Source organism: Musa acuminata, chromosome BXJ1-11 (assembly GCF_036884655.1).
Source record: "Musa acuminata AAA Group cultivar baxijiao chromosome BXJ1-11, Cavendish_Baxijiao_AAA, whole genome shotgun sequence".
Taxonomy (NCBI): domain Eukaryota; kingdom Viridiplantae; phylum Streptophyta; class Magnoliopsida; order Zingiberales; family Musaceae; genus Musa; species Musa acuminata.
The window spans coordinates 5,178,804-5,198,062 of NC_088337.1; the positions used below are offsets into that span (position 1 = coordinate 5,178,804).

The 19,259-nt window shown below is 56.0% G+C and overlaps 3 protein-coding genes across 5 annotated transcripts; all 3 read left to right on the top strand.

Moving 5' to 3' along the window:
* Window positions 1-3,417: 3,417 nt before the first annotated feature.
* Window positions 3,418-7,525, top strand: LOC135596999 (uncharacterized). Of its 3 annotated transcripts, XM_065089357.1 has the most exons (3): window positions 3,418-5,926; window positions 6,820-7,011; window positions 7,081-7,525. In XM_065089357.1, the coding sequence occupies exon 1, from the start codon at window positions 4,167-4,169 to the stop codon at window positions 5,235-5,237; it is 1,071 nt and encodes a 356-aa protein (XP_064945429.1). In that variant the 5' UTR covers window positions 3,418-4,166; the 3' UTR covers window positions 5,238-5,926; window positions 6,820-7,011; window positions 7,081-7,525. The 3 variants fall into 3 exon arrangements, with proteins under 3 accessions (XP_064945429.1, XP_064945427.1, XP_064945428.1); XM_065089355.1 differs by having other exon boundaries at window positions 6,820-7,525; XM_065089356.1 differs by having other exon boundaries at window positions 6,848-7,525.
* A 2,502-nt stretch (window positions 7,526-10,027) lies between these two features.
* On the top strand, window positions 10,028-11,359 carry LOC135596397 (uncharacterized). The gene is made up of 2 exons (XM_065088454.1): window positions 10,028-10,465; window positions 10,700-11,359. Exons 1-2 carry the CDS (start codon window positions 10,028-10,030, stop codon window positions 11,357-11,359), a joined length of 1,098 nt encoding a protein of 365 aa, XP_064944526.1.
* Window positions 11,360-12,046: 687 nt separating this feature from the next.
* On the top strand, window positions 12,047-14,392 carry LOC135596398 (uncharacterized). The gene has a single exon (XM_065088455.1). The coding sequence runs from the start codon at window positions 12,047-12,049 to the stop codon at window positions 14,390-14,392; it is 2,346 nt and encodes a 781-aa protein (XP_064944527.1).
* Window positions 14,393-19,259: the final 4,867 nt, after the last annotated feature.

A 19,259-nucleotide genomic window follows, 5' to 3' on the forward strand; every position in this document is an offset into this window, starting at 1 on the left:
CGACTGAAATTTCGGGCCACTAACAACAAAGCCGAGTATGAGGCGCTACTACATGGCCTACGCCTCGCCTTAGAAATGCAGGTAGACAACCTCGAGGTGTTCAACGACTCCCAGCTGGTGACAGGGCACGTGAATGGGAGCTACGAGGCCCGGGACCCCACGATGTCATCATACCTAGCAGAAACGCAACGGCTCGCCCGCCTCTTCCGCCGGTTCTTGATCACTCAGGTACCCCGGGCCCAGAACGCGTCGGCTGACGCCCTGGCGAAAGCAGCCTCCGCGCGGGGTTTAGAAGAAACCCCCGTGATCGAGCACATAACGGCATCTACCATACCGACCTGCGGTGTCATCGAGACTCAAGACCCGCCCAACTGGATGGAGGAGATACTCCGCTTCAAGAAAGACGGGACGGAGCCCGACGACCCGACAGCAGCGAAACGACTAAGGCGAACGCAAGTCTGGTACAGCTTAGTTGGTGGGAAGCTGTACCGTAGGGGTTTCTCACAGCCCCTCTTGCTCTGCCTTGCACCACCTGAGGCCAACACCGTCCTCGCCGAGCTCCACGAGGGAATTTGTGGGGAACATATCGGAGGTCGAACACTGGCCTTCAAGACCCTCCGACAAGGATACTACTGGCCAACGATGCGCTGAGACACCGCATCATACGTGCAACAGTGCCAACAGTGTCAAAAGCACGCCCGGCTGCAGCACCAACCGGCGATCCCTCTCAGCCCGATGGAAGTCGCTTGGCCCTTCGCCCAATGGGGACTCAATCTCCTCGGTCCTTTCCCTCCGGCTTCGGGGCAACGACGTTTTCTCATTGTCGGGGTTGACTATTTCACAAAATGGGTTGAAGCCGAACCGTTGGCCTCCATCACCGAGAGGCAAGTCCAAAGCTTTACATGGAAGAACATCATCACTCGGTTCGGGATCCCGAAGGCCATTATCACAGACAATGGGGCCCAGTTCAACAACGCCAAGTTTAAGGCTTACTGTTCGTCGTATGGAATACAACTGAAGTTTAGCTCGGTGGCACACCTTCAGACCAACGGGCAGGCCGAGGTAATGAATCGGGCGATTCTAGAGGGCCTGAGGAAGAGAGTCTCAGGCGCGCACGGAACCTGGGTAGACGAACTGCCAAGCGTTCTATGGGCGATGCGGACAACCCCGAAGACGGCCTCAGGCGAATCCCCGTTCAGCCTTGCATTCGGGACCGAAGCAGTCCTACCGCCCGAAGTGGTATTCCCAACCTTTCGCACCTCGGATTACAAACAAGAGGATTCCGAGGAAGGCCTGAGAGCGCGCTTAGACCTCCTCGGAGAAAGGAGGACCGAGGCCCACCTACGCACCCTGGCCTATAAAAAGGCCGTGGCACGAATGTACAACCAAAGAGTTCGTCCTCGCCCAATCAAGATCAGAGATCTCGTCCTCCGTAAAGAGGGGGTAACCAACCCGACCCAGGCAGGAGGCAAGCTCGCGCCCAACTGGGAGGGCCCGTACAGGGTCTACGACATGGTCCGAGAAGGGACCTACCGACTCGAAACTATGGAAGGGAGTCGCCTCCCGAGGACCTGGAATGCAGCAAATCTGAAGAAATTCTACCCGTGAGGGAGAACCAAACAAAGACATGTATCACGCGGGATGCACGAGACAATAGCCAGAATAAGTCATCTCCATTATGAAGGATTCATACAAAACGTTGGGTAGGCAATACAAAGACCCGAAAAGCCAACCCGACCAAAAACAAAAAACACGCATCAACACGGAGGGGGCGTCTCGGGCCCGTCATCGAAGGGGATGCTCGCCGGCATATCCACCGCCTCGTCCGATGGGTGGTCGGCGAAGGGATCCGACTCCAGCTCCCACTACGGATGACTCGAGCGGGCACGAGCACAGGCCACTCGGTATCCGAACTCGTACGTCGCCCGTCCGGACCTCACCAGGCCGCGCTCGAACCCGTCCGATGCCTTGTATTCGGTGATCGCCCTCTCTATCCGCCCAGGCAGAGCCTGTTGTTCCTCCTTCAAGGCTGCCTCGGCGGCCCAAGCGGCCGACCGCGCGGACTCAACGTCGTTGGAGAGCGTTTGGAGTTCATCGTCCAGCGTTCGGGCGCGAGCCTGGCTCTCCTCCAGCTCGCCCTTCAGGCGCTTCACCTCTTCATCCAACGCCGCGGCACGCTGCTCGGCCGCTGCCACGACCTCCGGGCTGAACGACCGCCTTAGCTCTTGGTTCTCGAGACGAAGCGCGGCATAGGTGCTCGATTGTCGTTCGATCAACCACTCGGCATCGAGGACTCGGTCGATCAGCGCCATGGCGTAGTGTTGGCCCTACACCCAGGTCAGCATCAACACCTGAAGTGACGGACAAACGAAAAAAGCAAGGATGCCACTCACCCACACCAAGGATTTCGCCGCTCGATCTGCCAACACCTCCGAGGTGGAGCCATAAAGTTCTCTGGCCAGCAGCGGGTGGAGCGCCCCCCGGATAAACTCCTGAACTGTCGATCCGTCGGCCCAGACCTTGCTGTCAGTTTTAAGCCCGGGCCACCGAGGGACGTAGGAGGCTCCTGCTGCGCCGGTAGGGAGGTTGGTCATGATCGGGGCCTGGTACTCCTCATCCCCCAACCGGCTGACACGGCACAGGTCCCGCATCGACTTCGGGCGTACCGATGCCCCTTGAGCCGGGTCGCCACCAGCCGGCTCGACCGCCTCCTTTCCTTTGGCGTTTCCCGAGGCCCCCCCTGACGGGGCGGTCCCCGTCAACCCCGAAGCGCCACGCTCTCGAGCGGCCGAACGCGCAGACACCTTCCGGACCGCAGTCTTCAGTTTCTTCGCCGGCCGACTCGTGTTCGGCGAAGTCGGCGCAGTCTCGGACGCGCCCCTCTTCGGGACTTCTCCGGAGCTAGTGCCACCCCGAGGTTGAGACGCGGTCAGTCGGGAGTGCGACGCCTTCTTCACGGACTGAAAGTTCACCATCCCTGCAAAAGGAGACCCGATCAGTCAGATAACTCGAGACGAAGGAGGAGGTACATACGACGTGAAGGCAACCATACCCCCAGCAACCGGGCTCAACCCTACGTCGGCCAGCCACTCCTCGGTCATCTTTTTTATCACCCGAGAAGAGGACAGGATGCCCCTTAAACGATCTACATCCGCCGACTCTCTGCCCGAAAGCAACGGGAGGACGTTGTCGACCGTGCGAGAAGTCCATCCGGTGTTGAAGCCCCACTCTCGACTGCAGCTGACGAAGAAGAAGCGACTCTTCCAGCCTTTATTATTGGAAGGGGCACCACTGATCCTGAACCCGCTACGGGCGGCCAAATAATACCCACCCCGACCCCTACACAGCCGAAAGCAGGCCAGAAATAGAGCCCTGGACGGTTCTATCCCGGCCATCCTACACTCCCCGAGGAAGATGACCAAGTATCGCCAGGAATTGGGCGCCATCTGAGACGGCGAGATGCCCCAGGTGCGGAGGCAGTCCTCAATTACAGGATGGAGCGGAAACCGCAACCCCGCCTCAAGAGCGCCCACTGTCAGCCCGAACCCCTGAGGGAACTGGTCATACGGCCGTTGGTCCGGACGAGGGGCTGACAGGCCGTAACCCTCCGGGATACAGTAGCGAACCCGGAGCTCCTCCAAAAGCTCCTCGGTCACCACCGACTCTACGTCGTGCCACAGCTTGAGGTTTGCAAGCCGGGCGGAACTTCCCCCCACTTTTAAGGATACACCCCCCGGAGACAAATGCCTGACCTCGGGGCCCTCAGAAGAAGAGGTGGAGGACGAAAAAGAGGAGGAAGACGAAGACATCCTAACCTCAAGACGATGTGGAAGGCCTGAGTCGAAGGACAAGGCGAACAAGGGGCGGCGGCAACCAAACGGAGCGACAGCAACCAAACGACGATCAGCGAAACCCCTTTGGGGAAAGCTTATATAAAATAAGCCGAAGGTGACAGTCGAGCTTCCCGAGAAAGGAGAAATAAATCGCAGCCGGCAGCGCGCCTGATCCCCAGAAACTGCGCCACCCCCCTTGAAGCGCCACGTGGCGCGTGGCGCCGCGCAGTCCACTCAAGACGCCCGCGTTCCCGCCCTTGGGAGACAACAGGGCAGTGTTGCCCAAACGCAATAGAGGTCCCCGCCTCGAACGCAGCGCCAACGCGAGACAGCATGCAGCCAGTTCAGGTTCCGACCTGCGACTCGTCGATCCAGTCATTCCGAGTCATTCCAGTTCAGGTTCCAACCTGCGACTCGTCGATCCAATCGTTCCGAGTCGTTCCAGTTCAGGTTCCAACCTGCGACCCGTCGATCCAGTCATTCCGAGTCGCTTCAGTTCAGGTTCCAACCTGCGACTCGTCGATCCAGTCATTCCGAGTCGTTCCAGTTCAGGTTCCGACCTGCGACTCGTCGATCCAGTCGTTCCGAGTCGTTCCAGTTCAGGTTCCGACCTGCGACTCGTCGATCCAGTCGTTCCGAGTCATTCCAGTTCAGGTTCCAACCTGCGACTCGTCGATCCAGTCGTTCCGAGTCGTTCCAGTTCAGGTTCCAACCTGCGACTCGTCGATCCAGTCATTCCGAGTCGTTCCAGTTCAGGTTCCGACCTGCGACTCGTCGATCCAGTCGTTCCGAGTCGTTCCAGTTCAGGTTCCGACCTGCGACTCGTCGATCCAGTCGTTCCGAGTCGTTCCAGTTCAGGTTCCAACCTGCGACTCGTCGATCCAGTCGTTCCAGTTCAGGTTCCAACCTGCGACTCGTCGATCCAGTCATTCCGAGTCGCTTCAGTTCAAATTCCGACCTGCGACTTGTCGATCCAGTCATTCCGAGTCGCTTCAGTTCAAATTCCGACCTGCGACTCGTCGATCCAGTCATTCCGAGTCGTTCCAGTTCAAATTCCGACCTGCGACCCGTCGATCCAGTCATTCCGAGTCGTTCCAGTTCAGGTTCCGACCAGCGACTCGTCGTCCCAGTCGTTCCGAGTCGCTTCAGTTCAAATCCCGACCTGCGACTCGTCGATCCAGTCATCACTTGCCGCTCGTTTCTCGGACTTATGGTTCGCCTGTTCAATACACGAGGACGCCCTCCATCCACGAAACTCTAAAGACCAATGTAGCAAACCTCCGCCTTGGGGGGGGAAGTGATAGGGGAGTCACCATAATGTCAGCAGGGATGCAGACTGTGACTCCAGCCACCCCGTGGTGTGACACCCGAAGGTACTCCCCTAAGGGAGTAATGACGACGTGACACGCCATGTCGCCAATCGAGTGAACGAGCATTAACATCGACCTGACATCGCCAACGTCACCCCTTCACAGCCAGCGACTCCCTCGCCCATGCCCTGCACGTTCACCCAAACGCAGGGGGCGACGATCGAGGCCACCCACATCCTGCGACAAGATGGTCCGCCACGCGACCTTAATAGCAATGTCAAATCCCGCCAGAGACACGACCTTGCTCTGACAGACAGGAACATCAGGTAATATCAGACCCAAGCTATAAAGAGTCCAAGGCCCTGAGAAAAAGGGGGATTCTCCTCTCGTCCACTAATTAGACCGTCGGAGGGGTCGGGCCGGAGGGACGGTCCGACCTTTGTGCAGGTACACGACGACCGCGCAACCGGGGCGCTGCATCTATCCGCCTCCGAAGACCACGACCCGAGCGGGTTGCCGCGAACCCTTTCTCGAAAGACGTCAAGCTCCTCCTGAGATCCTCGGCATCCGGACCCCGAACCGAGCCGTACCATCCTGAGGTCACGGCTTAAACTGGTGTAGGCCGCACAGGATTAGGCCGCATCAGAACCGATTACCGAAGGGGGGCAGCGAATCTTCCGATCTCCACGCCGCCGCGAGGAACGGGGACCTCACCACGGTCGAGTCCATCTGCAACGCTAATCCCCTCGCCGTCAATACTCGAGATCGCCATTCCCGGACACCGTATCCTTTCTCCCTTGTTCTCCTTTCCTCAATCTTCGCTTTTGTTGTCGTTATCATGTGGTGGGCTCTTCGCTTGGTTCAGAATCTGTCGAGCGAGCAGCTTATTGCGCCGCCGAGAGTTTGGCACTGAGGTTTAAGGTTCCCTTAGGGTTTTTGAGCTTTAACCTACTTGGCTGGTTCATTTAAATTCCTTTGCTAGGATTCGCATTGCTGTCTGATTTGGTGCATTATTTGTGACTAGCTGGCCCTTCTGAGTCTTAGGTCTTAAATATCAACTCGATTCCTTTGAAAAGAGAATGAAGAAAAGGATATAGATGATGAAACTATCTATCGATGGAGGATGACTGTGGCAATGATTTGCAGAAATGATACATGCGGATTCATCCACACTGACACTCTTCGGTATAAGAACTTCCACATAACTTGTGGGTGGAATTGTGTTGCTTCGATACTTAGATTTAATATTGGAAATGTTCATTACGAAGCTGAGAAATTGTTGCTGTTGACAATTTAAACATCTCTTTTCTGTCAATTTATGTTATGAGTTTTTGGGTATTAAAAATTTTAAACATCCAACAAGTGCTTTACTTTTCAAGATCTCGATATCGGGTAAGTAAATTAATAAAAATTATTCAATATCTTGAACCTCCATATGGTCGAAAAAGGGATACATCATAGTTTTTCTTACTAAACCTGTTGTCATCTTAGAAAGTTGCAAGTCATATGGTACAAACTCAACTTTTGGATCATTCTGAAACTTGATTCTCTCAACTGCATTGCACATTTTTACTTTTGTTTTTATTCTGTTAAAACTGGAACTAATGATTCTTTTGAAAAATCTTTTGTTTGATCATCTAATGTTGCTACCTTGACACGAATAATATGAAATTGAGTCTTCATCTGGCTGCTTGGTTTGGGCAGACAGAGGTAGCAAGATTTTTCTACAAGAATAACGCCGACATTGGAGCTGCTGCTGCCATGGGTGATACGACTGCGATCCATTTTGCTGTTCAGAAAGGTCATCTAGAGATAATTAGGATCCTATTATCCTCTGATGTCTCTGTCAAGGCCTGCTAACTTGAAAGGTTTGACCCCTCTGCACTATGCCGTCCAAGGATCTCATCCAGAGCTCATCGAGTATCTCATTAATAAAGGTGCAAGCCTCACCGCCACGACAAAGGCCTAGCAAACACCGATTGACCTTGTGAGCACCGAGGAAGTCTGTGCCCTTCTCGTTGAGTGCAAACAGCCTATGACCAAAGATGATAAATCTACTACGATCAAGGAGGTTGGTGACTCGGTTTCAACGGATAATATTAAAGAAAACAATGGAGTCTCCATCCTTGAAGAGTCAGCTAATGTCGATGAAGAAGGCACGGACACTAAGGAAAAGAGAAGAGGTGAAGCAGTTGCTGTTGAGGACTCATCAAAACATTAAAAGTCTTAATGTTTCCCTTGATCACCTTTTGTTTGAAAAATGATGTACAAGATGAGGATGAAGAATAGGACTCAGATACGAAAGACAACAATCATGTAAGGGCAGCTCTAGTGTTGAAGCTCTAACATTTTATTGGTAACTTTATGTGTTGTTTTCTGGGACTTTATGTGTTGATCTATAAGGTGTTTTTTGTTAGCAAATGTTGCACATCTTTATTCTTTGTTTCATCATTATATCCGAAGCATGCTTTTGCAGTGGGTGACGGAAATGTTCTCACATTTTCAAATCAGTTTTCTCATGAACTTCTCATCGTTGTACCGTATGTTGAACTTACGGAATGGTCTGGACGAGTGGAGAGTCGAAGAATCTTGTTCTCTTTTGATGTAGGTGGTCCTTTGAACTGCAAGTTTGGTCGCTACAAATCGATGGTCTCTTCTTCCCAGTTTGCGTTGGTCTTGTAGGTTAAGATGGCGTTCGAATTCATGAGCACCTAACTTGACATACTTTCGGTGACGAGTAAATTTGATATCTTCAATTTATTTGCAAGTTCTGTACAAAAAATGGGCAGTGTGTGGAAATGACTCTTCACAAGGATTAATTACTCAGGAAATCCATAGCCCATCATCTTTTCTCTAATCCTTTTAATTTTTGACTTGAAATAGTGTTAGTTAGCTCAACATCTCTAAACCTTGATTGCAACCTCACATGATTGATTGGCTCCCACGAAGGCCACGGTGCCTTCCACTCACCTTGCTGAAGCTTCATATTTCTGAATTGTAGATCTGAGTCAATTACGATCGAATTGTGATCGTTGATTATAATTCGGTGATCAATTGGGAGAAGCGACTCCAAAGTCAGTGCTAAGTTTGATGGGCATGAAGGGGTTGATGTTTTACCATCTCAAGAGTCATCTTGAGGTCACATCTCTTCGTCCCTCCTTCTGTGGTCTATTGTTTCTATTCTGATCTTGCTTTATCTGTTTGTAGAAGTACAGACTCGGAAAGCAAACCAGAAGGGAGACAGGCCAGGAAGCAAAGAAAAATGGTAGGTCAAGACAGGCCACCACAAACTGAGAGAGTACATACATTCCTTAGAATTGAGCATTCATGCCTGCTTTTTATTCCTCATACAGGAAGCAATTCAAGCAAGACTAATTGTTCCCTCTACCACCAGTAGTGATGTCTCTAGAACAGACAGTGTCGAGTATGTGTATGGCACAAACTCTACTTTTACATATCATTGCATTATAAAATTTAAACTTTATACAAGAAATTGCAAAGCATTAACAAATATCATTTGCTGCATGATAGGGGTAAAAACTGATTGGACATAACACCCCAGATTTGACATAATACACCCCCACATCAGACACCCCTGTGCGGCACACTGCCCCAGGGAGCGAGCATTAACACCGACACGACACGCACCCATACCGAGCGAGCATTAACGCCGACACGACATGCACCCACGCCCACCGTACCCAAACGACCTCCTCAGCTGACCCCTCACGATCGGCCGAGGCAGGGGAAGGCGCTGACTAACGCTCCCCATACCCTGCGGAAGCTCGGCCTTCCACGCAACGCCCACGACGACGACAGACGCCATCAGAGGTACGGCCCTGCTCCTGCAGGATGGCACATCAGGTAACACAAACCCCCTTTATAAGTACTCCCTGGCTCCCAACGGCCAAGGGGGGACGATCTGGCACAAAAACAACTCCTCTCCACATCACTGACTGGATCGTCGGAGGGGTCGGGCCGAGCTACCGACCCGACCTGTGTGCAGGTACTCGACCGCTGCTGAATCCACTCGGCGTCGCAGAACTTTCCAGCCAGATCCCCTGCATTAGCCACCTCAAGATTCCAAGGGGAGCCACGTCTGATCCCAGGCATTTGGAGCCCTGAACCAGTCGCGTCGACCCGAAGGTCACGGCTCAAAAAGCTACTTACCGTAACAGATTGGCGCTAGAAGGAGGGTCGTCCAAATGTCAAGCGATCAGCGAATCCACCTTGGCGGACCCTCAACCGCTGGGCTCCCCGCCTCGGGGGAACACCCCCCACATGACGAAACTCGCGACGAACGCCCCGTAGTGGTGTCGGAACGCTACTGGCAATTGTTCAACGACCCAGGCTTGTCGCCTCCCGACGGCGCACCTGCCGGCCCGTCGTCAGTACCGCTCGAGGCCTTTCACGACCTCGCCCACCAAGTAAGTCTGAGCCCTGACAAGCATGGTCCAGACCATCATCCCGATCGTCTCCCAACGGACCCCTCCGCATGCGACCCAGCCTTCACAGCAACGGGGGACCGCTGTCTGGACCCACGTACCACTTCCAAAGCTTCCTGGCTCACCTCGAAACCCCACAACTTGGCCCGGGAGCCGGGAAGTGGAAGACACGGCGAGCTGCCCCGAGCCCGAGGCTCCGACCGCCGATTCGACAAATGCCCTACGAGCTCAACTGTGCCTCGTCAGTCAAAGGCTTGACGAGGTACAACAGGAAGTTCTTAAGTCAAAGGGAGAGCTCGGGGCGGACGGACACCAAGGATCTCCGTTCACCCCCGAGATACAAGATCAGGCGATCCCGCCGCACTTCCGCCTCCCCTCGCTGGACGCGTATGACGGCGCCACCGACCCAGCGGACCACGTGGCCGCTTTTCGCGCCCAGATGGCGCTATTCGGGACTTCTAACGCCCTGATGTGCAGGGCGTTCCCAACAACTCTGCGGGGGCCAGCCCGCACATGGTACAGCGGCCTGAAGCCAGGGACCGTCGCCTCCTTCGATCAGCTCGCCAAGGATTTCGAGCTTAACTTCCTGGCATACGTCCGACCAAAGCCGTCCATGGCGTTGCTCCTCGGGCTCAACCAGAAGGAGGACGAGCCCCTCTCCCATTTTGTGAACCGATTTACGACACAAATCCGTGGATTGTCGGATGCTCACCCCTCTCTCTTGATGCAGGCATTCATGACAGGCCTGCGGCCCTCCAGGTTCTTCTGGTCGCTTGTGGAGCGGCCCCCCGCCGTGGTCCCCGAGATGCTCCAGCGTGCCAGTCAGTTTATCGCCGCGGAGACTTGGATGGCTGGAAAGTGGGAGGAGCACAAAAAGGTCAAGTCGGAGCCGCCCCGATAGCAACAACCCGCCGCTTCCCGGCGAAAGTTGGACAGACCTGACCCAAGGCCTCCTCTTCCCGCCTTGAATTCATCCCGAACTGAAATATTCCTACACGAGAAGGGGAAGGGGCTGCTCAAGGACCCTCACCCGTTGAGGAACCCATGGGAGCTCGCAGACCGCTCAAGGTATTGCCGTTTTCATCGGCAGCACGGGCACGACACTAAGTAGTGCTACGAGTTGAAGAGGCAAATCGAGGAGCTCATCCTCAGAGGTCACCTCGGCCAGTACCTCCGGCCGAACAAAGAGCAATCGCCTCGCCCAGAGGGCCCCATCGAGCGACACATTGATGTGATAGTCGGGGGCCCCGCATCAGGAGGAGGCTCCATGTCGGGCAGGAAGGCATATGCCCGAACCGCTCCCGACGAAGCCTCGGGACACAAGCCTGAGCCCGAGATTACCTTCCCAACCGGAGCTGCCGAGCGACCCGACCACGACGACGCCTTGGTGATATCGGCCAGGGTAGCCAACGCGCAGATGAGGAGGATCATGGTCGACATGGGGAGCTTGGCCGACATACTCTACTTCGACGCCCTCCAAAAGCTGGGCTTGGCCAGGGAGAATCTGAGCCCGATGTGCTCGACGCTCACCGGTTTCACGGGAGATTCAATATCATCCCTGGGGGCTGTTACTTTGCCCTTGACTCTGGGGACCCCGCCAAAGTCGAAGACGGTGATGACCACTTTCCTGGTGGTCGACCTTCCCACCGCTTACAATGCCATACTCGGTCGGCCGACCCTCAATAAGGTCAGAGCCGTCGTCTCGACCTACTACCAGACCATCAAATTCCCAACCGGTGCTGGAGTCGGGGAAGTTATGGGAAGCCCCTGAGAGTCCAGGCGGTGCTACCTTACCGCCATATCATTGGGCAAGAGAGCCAGGACCGAGGCGCCCCTGAAGGATCCGCAGGAAACGAAAAAACCAGCTCCTCATCCCGAGCCGAGGGGATCCACTGTCGACATACCTTTGCGAGAAGCTCGGCCAGAACAGACGGTCAGGATCGGATCGGAGCTGCCCGAGCGGGAACGAGAGCAGCTCGTTGGTCTCCTGCGGAAAAATGCCGACGTCTTCGCCTGGTCCCCATCGGACATGACGGGTGTCGACCCAGAGGTCGCGGAGCATCATCTCAACATCCCACCTGACGCTCGCCCGGTGAAGCAAAAGCCCCGGCGCCAGGCCCCTGACCGACAACGCGCCACACAAGAAGAGGTGGACCGGCTCTTAGCAGCAGGCTTCATAGAAGAAGCCAAATATCCTCAATGGTTGTCCAATGTAGTCCTCGTGAAAAAACACAATGGAAGCTGGAGGATGTGCGTTGACTACACCAGTCTCAACAATGCATGCCCTAAAGATTGCTACCCCCTCCCGAAGATCGACCAGCTGGTCGACTCTACGGCCGGACACGCACGTCTCTCTTTCATGGATGCCTATTCAGGATATAACCAGATCGGGATGTCGCCCAAAGATAGGGAACATACGGCCTTCCTCACCGATCAAGGGGTATACTTCTAAAAGGTCATGCCATTCGGGCTAAAAAATGCTGGGGCCACATACCAAAGAACGGTGAACAAGATGTTCGCCCATCAGATCGGGAGGAACATGGAAGTCTACGTGGACGACATGATCGTGAAAAGCCGAGAGGCCGGAACGCACCTTGCCGACCTGGCCGAGGTGTTCGCCACGCTGCGCAAGTTCGGCATGCGGCTCAACCCCACGAAATGTGCTTTCGGCGTCACCTCCGGGAAATTCCTTGGGTTCATCGTGCACGAGAGAGGAATTGACGCCAACCCGGAAAAGGTTCAAGCAATAGTCAGTATGCAGTCCCCCGGGACGACCAAAGACCTACAGCGACTCAACGGGAGGCTTGTCGTCCTGTCTCGCTTCCTCGCTCGATCGGGCGATCGCTACCTCCCATTCTTCAAGGCGCTCAAAAACCCGAAGAACTTCCAATGGACACCGGAATGCGAGGAGGCTTTCAAACAAATAAAGCAGCACCTAGCCAGCCTCCCCCGGCTCGCCTCTGTCTCCCCCGGCGAGAAGCTGGGCCTCTACTTGGCGGCATCCCCACATGCAGTCAGCTCTGTCCATGTCAAGGAAGGCCCCGGTCAACAACTCCCGATCTACTACGTCAGCCACGTCCTGAGTGGACCTGAGGAGTGTTACCCGCCGGTAGAAAAACTCGCACTTGCCCTGGTGCTCTCGGCTCGGAAGTTGCGCCCCTACTTCCAGGCACACCCGGTGGAGGTCATCACCGACCAACCTCTTCGGCAAGTCTTAACAAAATTCGATGTTGCAGGACGGCTCCTCAAATGGGCAGTGGAGCTCGGTGAACACGATATCAGTTACGTGCCCAGGACCGCCATCAAGGCCCAAGCGGTAGCCGACTTCATCGCGGAGTTAACTCAGATGGAGGACAGAGATCTCGAGCAAACCCCTGAAGCCTGGACCCTACACGTGGACGGCTCGGCCAACTCGAGGGGTGCCGGCGCGGGGCTGGTTCTCCTCGCCCCTGACGGACGCTCGTTCGAGCGTTCCCTCCGCTTTGGGTTTAAAGCCACCAACAACGAGGCGGAATACGAGGCGCTCCTAGCGGGATTAAGGCTGGCCCTCGAGATGCAGGTGGCCGCGATACACGTCCTCACCGACTCGCAGCTTGTGGCCGAACAGCTCAGTGGTGGATACGAAGCTCGGGACGCAACCATGGCCAAATACCTGGCACGGGTAAGGGACCTAACCGCGAAGTTCCCTTACTTTACGTTATCTAATGTTCCGAGGGAGGAAAACGAGCGAGCCGACGCGCTCGCTAAGCTGGCGTCAAGACCAACCCCCGAAGCATGGCCGGAGATTGAGGAGCTCCCTGCTCGCGCCATCGAAGTAGCAACTACGGCCCCAGGCAATGCGCCGATCACGTGGGTACAAGAGCTGCTGCGCTTCAAGCTGGATGGAACCCTTCCCCTCGACGAAGTCGCAGCTTGGCGCCTGCGTCGTACGCACGCGTGGTACACCAAGGAGAGTGGCCGGCTTTACAAACGGTCCTTCACCTATCCCCTCCTGCGATGCTTGGAGCCTGACGAAGCCCAAACGGTCCTAGCTGAAACTCACGAAGGGGTCTGCGGCGAACACATCGGCGGGCGAACCTTAGCGCACAAAATACTCCGCCAAGGCTACTACTGGTCGACCATGTGCCGGGACGCGAAAGCTTACGTACAACGGTGCAGTTCGTGCCAGCTACATGCCCGCACACCCCGACAGCCCGCGGTCCCACTCAGCCCCATCGATTGCGCATGGCCATTCGCGCAGTGGGGTTTGGACCTGCGTGGACCCTTCCCACCGGCTTCTGGGCAGCGGAAATACATAATCGTAGGAGTTGACTACTTCACAAAGTGGGTCGAGGCCGAGCCGCTGGCGACGATCACGGAACACCAAATGGAGAAGTTCGTCTGGAAAAACCTAGTGACTCGGTTCGGGCTACCCAAGGTCATTATTACGGACAATGGACCCCAGTTCGCCGGCAGGAGGTTCCGGGAGTTCTGTGCCGGCCATGGCATCCAACTGAGGTTCAGTTCGGTGGCCCATCCTCAGACGAACGGACTGGCGGAGGCAACCAACCGATCCATCTTGGACGGACTTAGAAGAAGAGTATCTGCGGCCCGATCGGCCTGGACGGACGAGCTCCCCAGCGTACTGTGGTCGCTGCGCACCACCCCCAAGGTCGCTACCGGAGAGTCCCCGTATAGCTTGACGTTCGGGACCGAGGCTGTCTTGCCGCCCGAGATGGCTGTCACCACCCTACGGACAAGGAGCTATGACGAGGAAGCCTCGAACGAAGGACTTCGCGCCAGCCTCGACGTACTCGAGGAGTGACGCGCCAACGTGCACCTAAAGGCCCTCTCTCACCAGAGAGCCGTCGCGAAGGTCTACAACAGAAAGGTGCAACCTCGATCGATCAGGTTAGGCGATCTAGTCCTACGAAAGGCCGAGGTCAGTGACCCGACCCGAACAAGGGGGAAGCTGGCCCCCAAGTGGGAGGGACCTTATCGGGTCACTGGGGTGGTCCGACTGGGCACTTATCGGCTCACGACAATGGACGGTTCCTCTTTGCCGAGAACATGGAACGTCCAGAACCTTAAAAGGTTTTTTGTCTGAGGTCTCTGCCTATGCGAAATTGTTCGGCTAAAAAAGATGGTTTCTCTTCCAAAGTGGCTTCCAAGATTCAAGCATGGAATTACAAGACTTCTTTATTTCTGAAGCATGGAATTACAAGACTCAATTCGAATTGCAAGACTCAAATTTCGAAGCTGAAAGACATATTGGGAAAAGACTTTGTTTCTGAAGCGTGGAATTACAAGACTCAACTACGACAGGACTCGAAAATTACAAAAGGTTACAAGGTTCAAAAACAGCTCAGCCGAGCCGACCTCAAGACTATCCTAACCATCGGAACCCCAGACGCTATCGTCGAAAGGAACTTCCTCCGGCATGTCTACATATAAATCCTCGGGGTGCGAGGTAAACGGATCCACCTCGACCTCCAACCCGGGATGGCGCGTCTAGAACCGGCCCAGGGCAATCCGGTACCCGTACTCGTAGGTGACCTGCCCTGACCGAACTAGCCCGAGCTGGAAGCCTGAGGATTGCTTGTAGGCTTCAATTATTTCCTTGTCCTTCTCTGGACGCCGCTCCCGCTCGGCCACGAGAGCTTCTGAGGCCCCCTTTGCGTCAACTAGGGCTCCCTCCAACCGCTGGGTCAGGGTGGCCACCTCGCCTCGGACCAGGCGAGCCTCGGTCTGCGCCCCCCTTAGGAGCCCTCGGAGATTGCTTTTCTCCTCCTCAGCCTCCTTCGCCTCGGACCTCAGGCGAAGGACCTCGGCCTCCAGCGCCGACATGCGTTGGTCGGTCGCCCCAGCCTCAGTTCGGAGGCGCGCCACTTCTGCCTCAAGCTCCGAGGAGCGCTGCTCGGCCGCCGCAACCGCCTCCGGAGCCGCCCCCGCACGAACCTCCTCGAGCTGCCTGCGCAGCTCGGCATTACGGTCGCACAAGATGCCCAGGGCCCGACCTGCGTCGCGAACGCGATTTGCCAAAGTCATCGCGTAGTGCTGGCCCTGCAGAAGGAAAGTCAGAACCACCCTCGGACAAAACATAGGTCGGAAGCCGACAGCGGAACACTTACCCACAGCAATGATTTCACGGATTTACCAAGCAGGACATCCGAGGGCATAGTGTACATCTCGCGAGCCATGTCGGGATGCAACCCTCCTCGGATGAACGCGGCTGCGGTCTCCCCATCAGCCCACACCCGGGTCCCGCGGGTCAGCCCCCCCCCAGCGGGCTACCAACCGGTCAGAGGGTTGGCCTTCTGAAAGCTCGCCCATCAGGCGCGCCTGGTAGAAGTCGTTCAGCGGCCCCGCGGATAGGCGACACAGGTCCCGGATCGAGGGCTCCCTGGGCGCCTTCCCTGCCCCCTCATTGCTCGGGCCGGCCTCGCCCCGACCTCGCCCACCTCGCCGGTCGCGCTAGCCTGACTCCGCCGCCCCTTCGCTTTCCTGAGCCTTTGGGGGAGTCGGCTTCTTCGGAGCGGCAACCTTGGCCTTCTTTCGAGGACGACCGACCTCGAGCTCCACCGGTGCCTCTCTTGTACCGACGCCCAGGCTGATTTGGCGCCGTGGAGATGCAGCCGACGGAGCGCGTCCTCCACGCACTAAAGTGAGGTTCACCATTTCTGCACCAACCTATCGACCTCGGTTAGTATTCCAAAAGAGAAATAAAATAGGAAGGCCTGCCGCCACCTCCTTTTCAAGGCATACCTCGAGGTACCGGGCTCAAGCCCGCCTCGACCAACCACGCCTCGGTCATCTTTCGGATGACTCTGGAGGACGGGAGGATCTCCTTCAATCTTCGAAGGGCCTGAAGCTCCCCCTCATCCAAGACCGGGGCAGTATTATCGACCACGCGCGCCGCACACCAGAGCCCAAAGTTCCAGCTCTCCGGATGGCAAACGTAGAAGAAACGCTCCTTCCACCCCTTGTTGCTGGAAGGAGCCCCGCTGACCCCGAAACCCGGTCGGGCGGACAAGTAATAGCCCCCCGACCCTCTGGACAGACGAAAGCAAGAAAGGAAAAGAGACCGGCTCGGGGTGATTTTGGCATAGTGACATTCCCCAAGGAACGCCACCAGATAGCGCCAGGAATTCGACGCCATCTGAGAAGGAGAGATGCGCCACCACGAGACGCAGGAGGTTATGACTGGATGGAACGGAAGGCGTAGCCCGGCCTCGAAGGCATCCACGGTCAGGGCAAAGCCCCTAGGTATGGGATCATACGCTCGCTGCCCCGACTCGGGGGCAATGAGCGTGAATTCCACCGGGATACCGTAACGATCCCGAAGGAGGCCAAGCGACGACTCGCTCACGGTGGAGTCGAGGTCGTGCGGCCACATCAGCGATTCAAGGGCTTTGGTGGCCCTTTCCTCGGACGACGAGCGGGAGCTCGCCGACACCGCCTCCTCGCCGACGGCACCGGAAAGAGGAGGCGAAGATGGAGAGAACAGAGGAGAAGCCATCCTTACCGAGCTTTGGAAAAGGTAGGGCGGCTGAGGAGTGCTAGGCTAGGTCACCCAAAGAGGGGGTCGAAGCGAATGCAGGTACCAGGAAGTGAAAGATGCCAATGGAGCGCTGCTTATAGCCTGCTTCCCGCCGAAACAGCGACCTTTCCTCTCCTGAGGTGCGCTGCGAAGACACAAACATCGCATCGCCATAACTACGGCTTGGCGCGGCATTTAATCGCAGCGCGGTGCAAAGTACGGAGTCACTAATCATGTCAACCTCGAAAACCAGCGACTCCCAAAAGGGGTGGCCCTTTGATCTTCCCCAGGGAGAAAGCAACCTGGCCGCCCGCGCCCGCGCATGGTCGAGCGGCCAATCACTGGTCAAGAACCAAGTACCGCCCCGGTCGTATCACGCCCGAGGCCACCACCTCGGTCGCGGCCTGCCAGCACCGAGCACCTCGGCCAATCTCTACCGAGATCCACCTCGGCGCGGCCTGACCGCTTGTCATGTTCCTCGGCCGTGTGATGCTCGAGGCCACGTCCTCGCGTCTTGCCCGCCCGATCGTGCTACTCGGTCGCATGGCCCTCGTGACCACGCCTGCGCGGTCACCCCGCCTGCGTCGTGCTCCTTGGCTCCATGTTCCCGAGACAGACCAGTGCCGCCAGTACGCCCGCGTCGTGCTCTCGCTCCTGCCATCCCGAGACCACACCTGCGCGGTCACCCCGCCTGCGTTGTGCTCCTCGGCCCTCGGCTCTACGCCATCCCGAGACCACACCTGCGCGGTCACCCCGCCTGCGTTGTGCTCCTCGGCCCTCGGCTCTACGCCATCTTGAGACCACACCTGCGCGGTCACCCCGCTTGCATTGTGCTCCTCGGCCCTCGGCTCTGCGCCTCCCGAAACCACACCTGCGCGGTCACCCCGCCTGCATTGTGTTCCTCGGCCCTCGTCGGTTCCGTTGCCCCTGAGTCCAATCATACTCGGCCTCCCGACTAAATCGCGTGCCTCAGCCTTGTGCTGCTCGAGATGCGTTCGCGCGACCGGCCCGTCTACATCGTGCCCCTCAGACCCGCATAAACAGCCCGCCTGAAGCGAGAAGCCATGCATCGAACTCCCTGCAGGCAAAACCGACGTATAACTCCTTTCGGGGGGGGTCAGATGATAGGGGTAAAAACTGATTGGACATAACACCCCAGATTTGACGTAATACACCCCCACGTCAGACACCCCTGTGCGGCACACTGCCCCAGGGAGCGAGCATTAACATCGACACGACACGCGCCCATACCGAGCGAGCATTAACACCGACACGACATGCACCCACACCCACCGTACCCAAACGACCTCCTCGGCTGACCCCTCACGACCGGCCGAGGCAGGGGAAGGCGCTGACTAACACTCCCCATACCCTACGGAAGCTCGGCCTTCCACGCAACGCCCACGACGACGACAGACGCCATCAGAGGTACGGCCCTGCTCCTGCAGGACGGCACATCAGGTAACACAAACCCCCTTTATAAGTACTCCCTGGCTCCCAACGGCCAGGGGGGGACGATCTGGCACAAAAAAAACTCCTCTCCGCATCACTGACTAGATCGTCGGAGGGGTCGGGCCGAGCTACCGACCCGACCTGTGTGCAAGTACTCGACCGCTGCTGAATCCACTCGGCGTCGCAGAACTTTCCAGCCAGATCCCCTGCATCAGCCACCTCAAGATTCCAAGGGGAGCCACGTCTGATCCCAGCCATTTGGAGCCCTGAACCAGCCGCGTCGACCCGAAGGTCACGGCTCAAAAAGTTACTTACCGTAACACTGCATGTAAAACATCAATGAGTTGACTCGAAATACTACTAAACATCAATAACTCGAGATACTATAAACGATTTAATAATAAATCAGTTTATCTAATATTTATTTTCAAAGTAATTTACTATTTTGTAATAGATCTGAAGTTTCGGTGGAAGAGACTTATGACTTTACCAAGATGTGGTCCTTTTTCTAATTAATAAAATATTTACTATTGTAAAGACAAGGATTTGAATTAAAGGATGAAGAAAAAAAACAAAAAAAAGGAAGTTTATTATATAAATAATGGATAATAAATTACAAATTTTTTATTCTTTTTATAAATCTAGGATGTGACGCTGCATACAAAACGTCAATGAGTTTTGCAAATAAATAGGACTGTGC

Excerpts from the sequence above, each read along its gene's own strand:
- LOC135596999 (XM_065089355.1), top strand. The coding sequence starts at position 4,167 with ATGCAGCCAGTTCAGGTTCCGACCTGCGACTCGTCGATCCAGTCATTC.
- LOC135596397 (XM_065088454.1), top strand. The coding sequence starts at position 10,028 with ATGGCGCTATTCGGGACTTCTAACGCCCTGATGTGCAGGGCGTTCCCA. Across the intron at positions 10,466-10,699 it reads AGTGGGAGGAGCACAAAAAG|TGCTACGAGTTGAAGAGGCA; the intron begins GTCAAGTCGGAG and ends GACACTAAGTAG.
- LOC135596398 (XM_065088455.1), top strand. The coding sequence starts at position 12,047 with ATGCCATTCGGGCTAAAAAATGCTGGGGCCACATACCAAAGAACGGTG.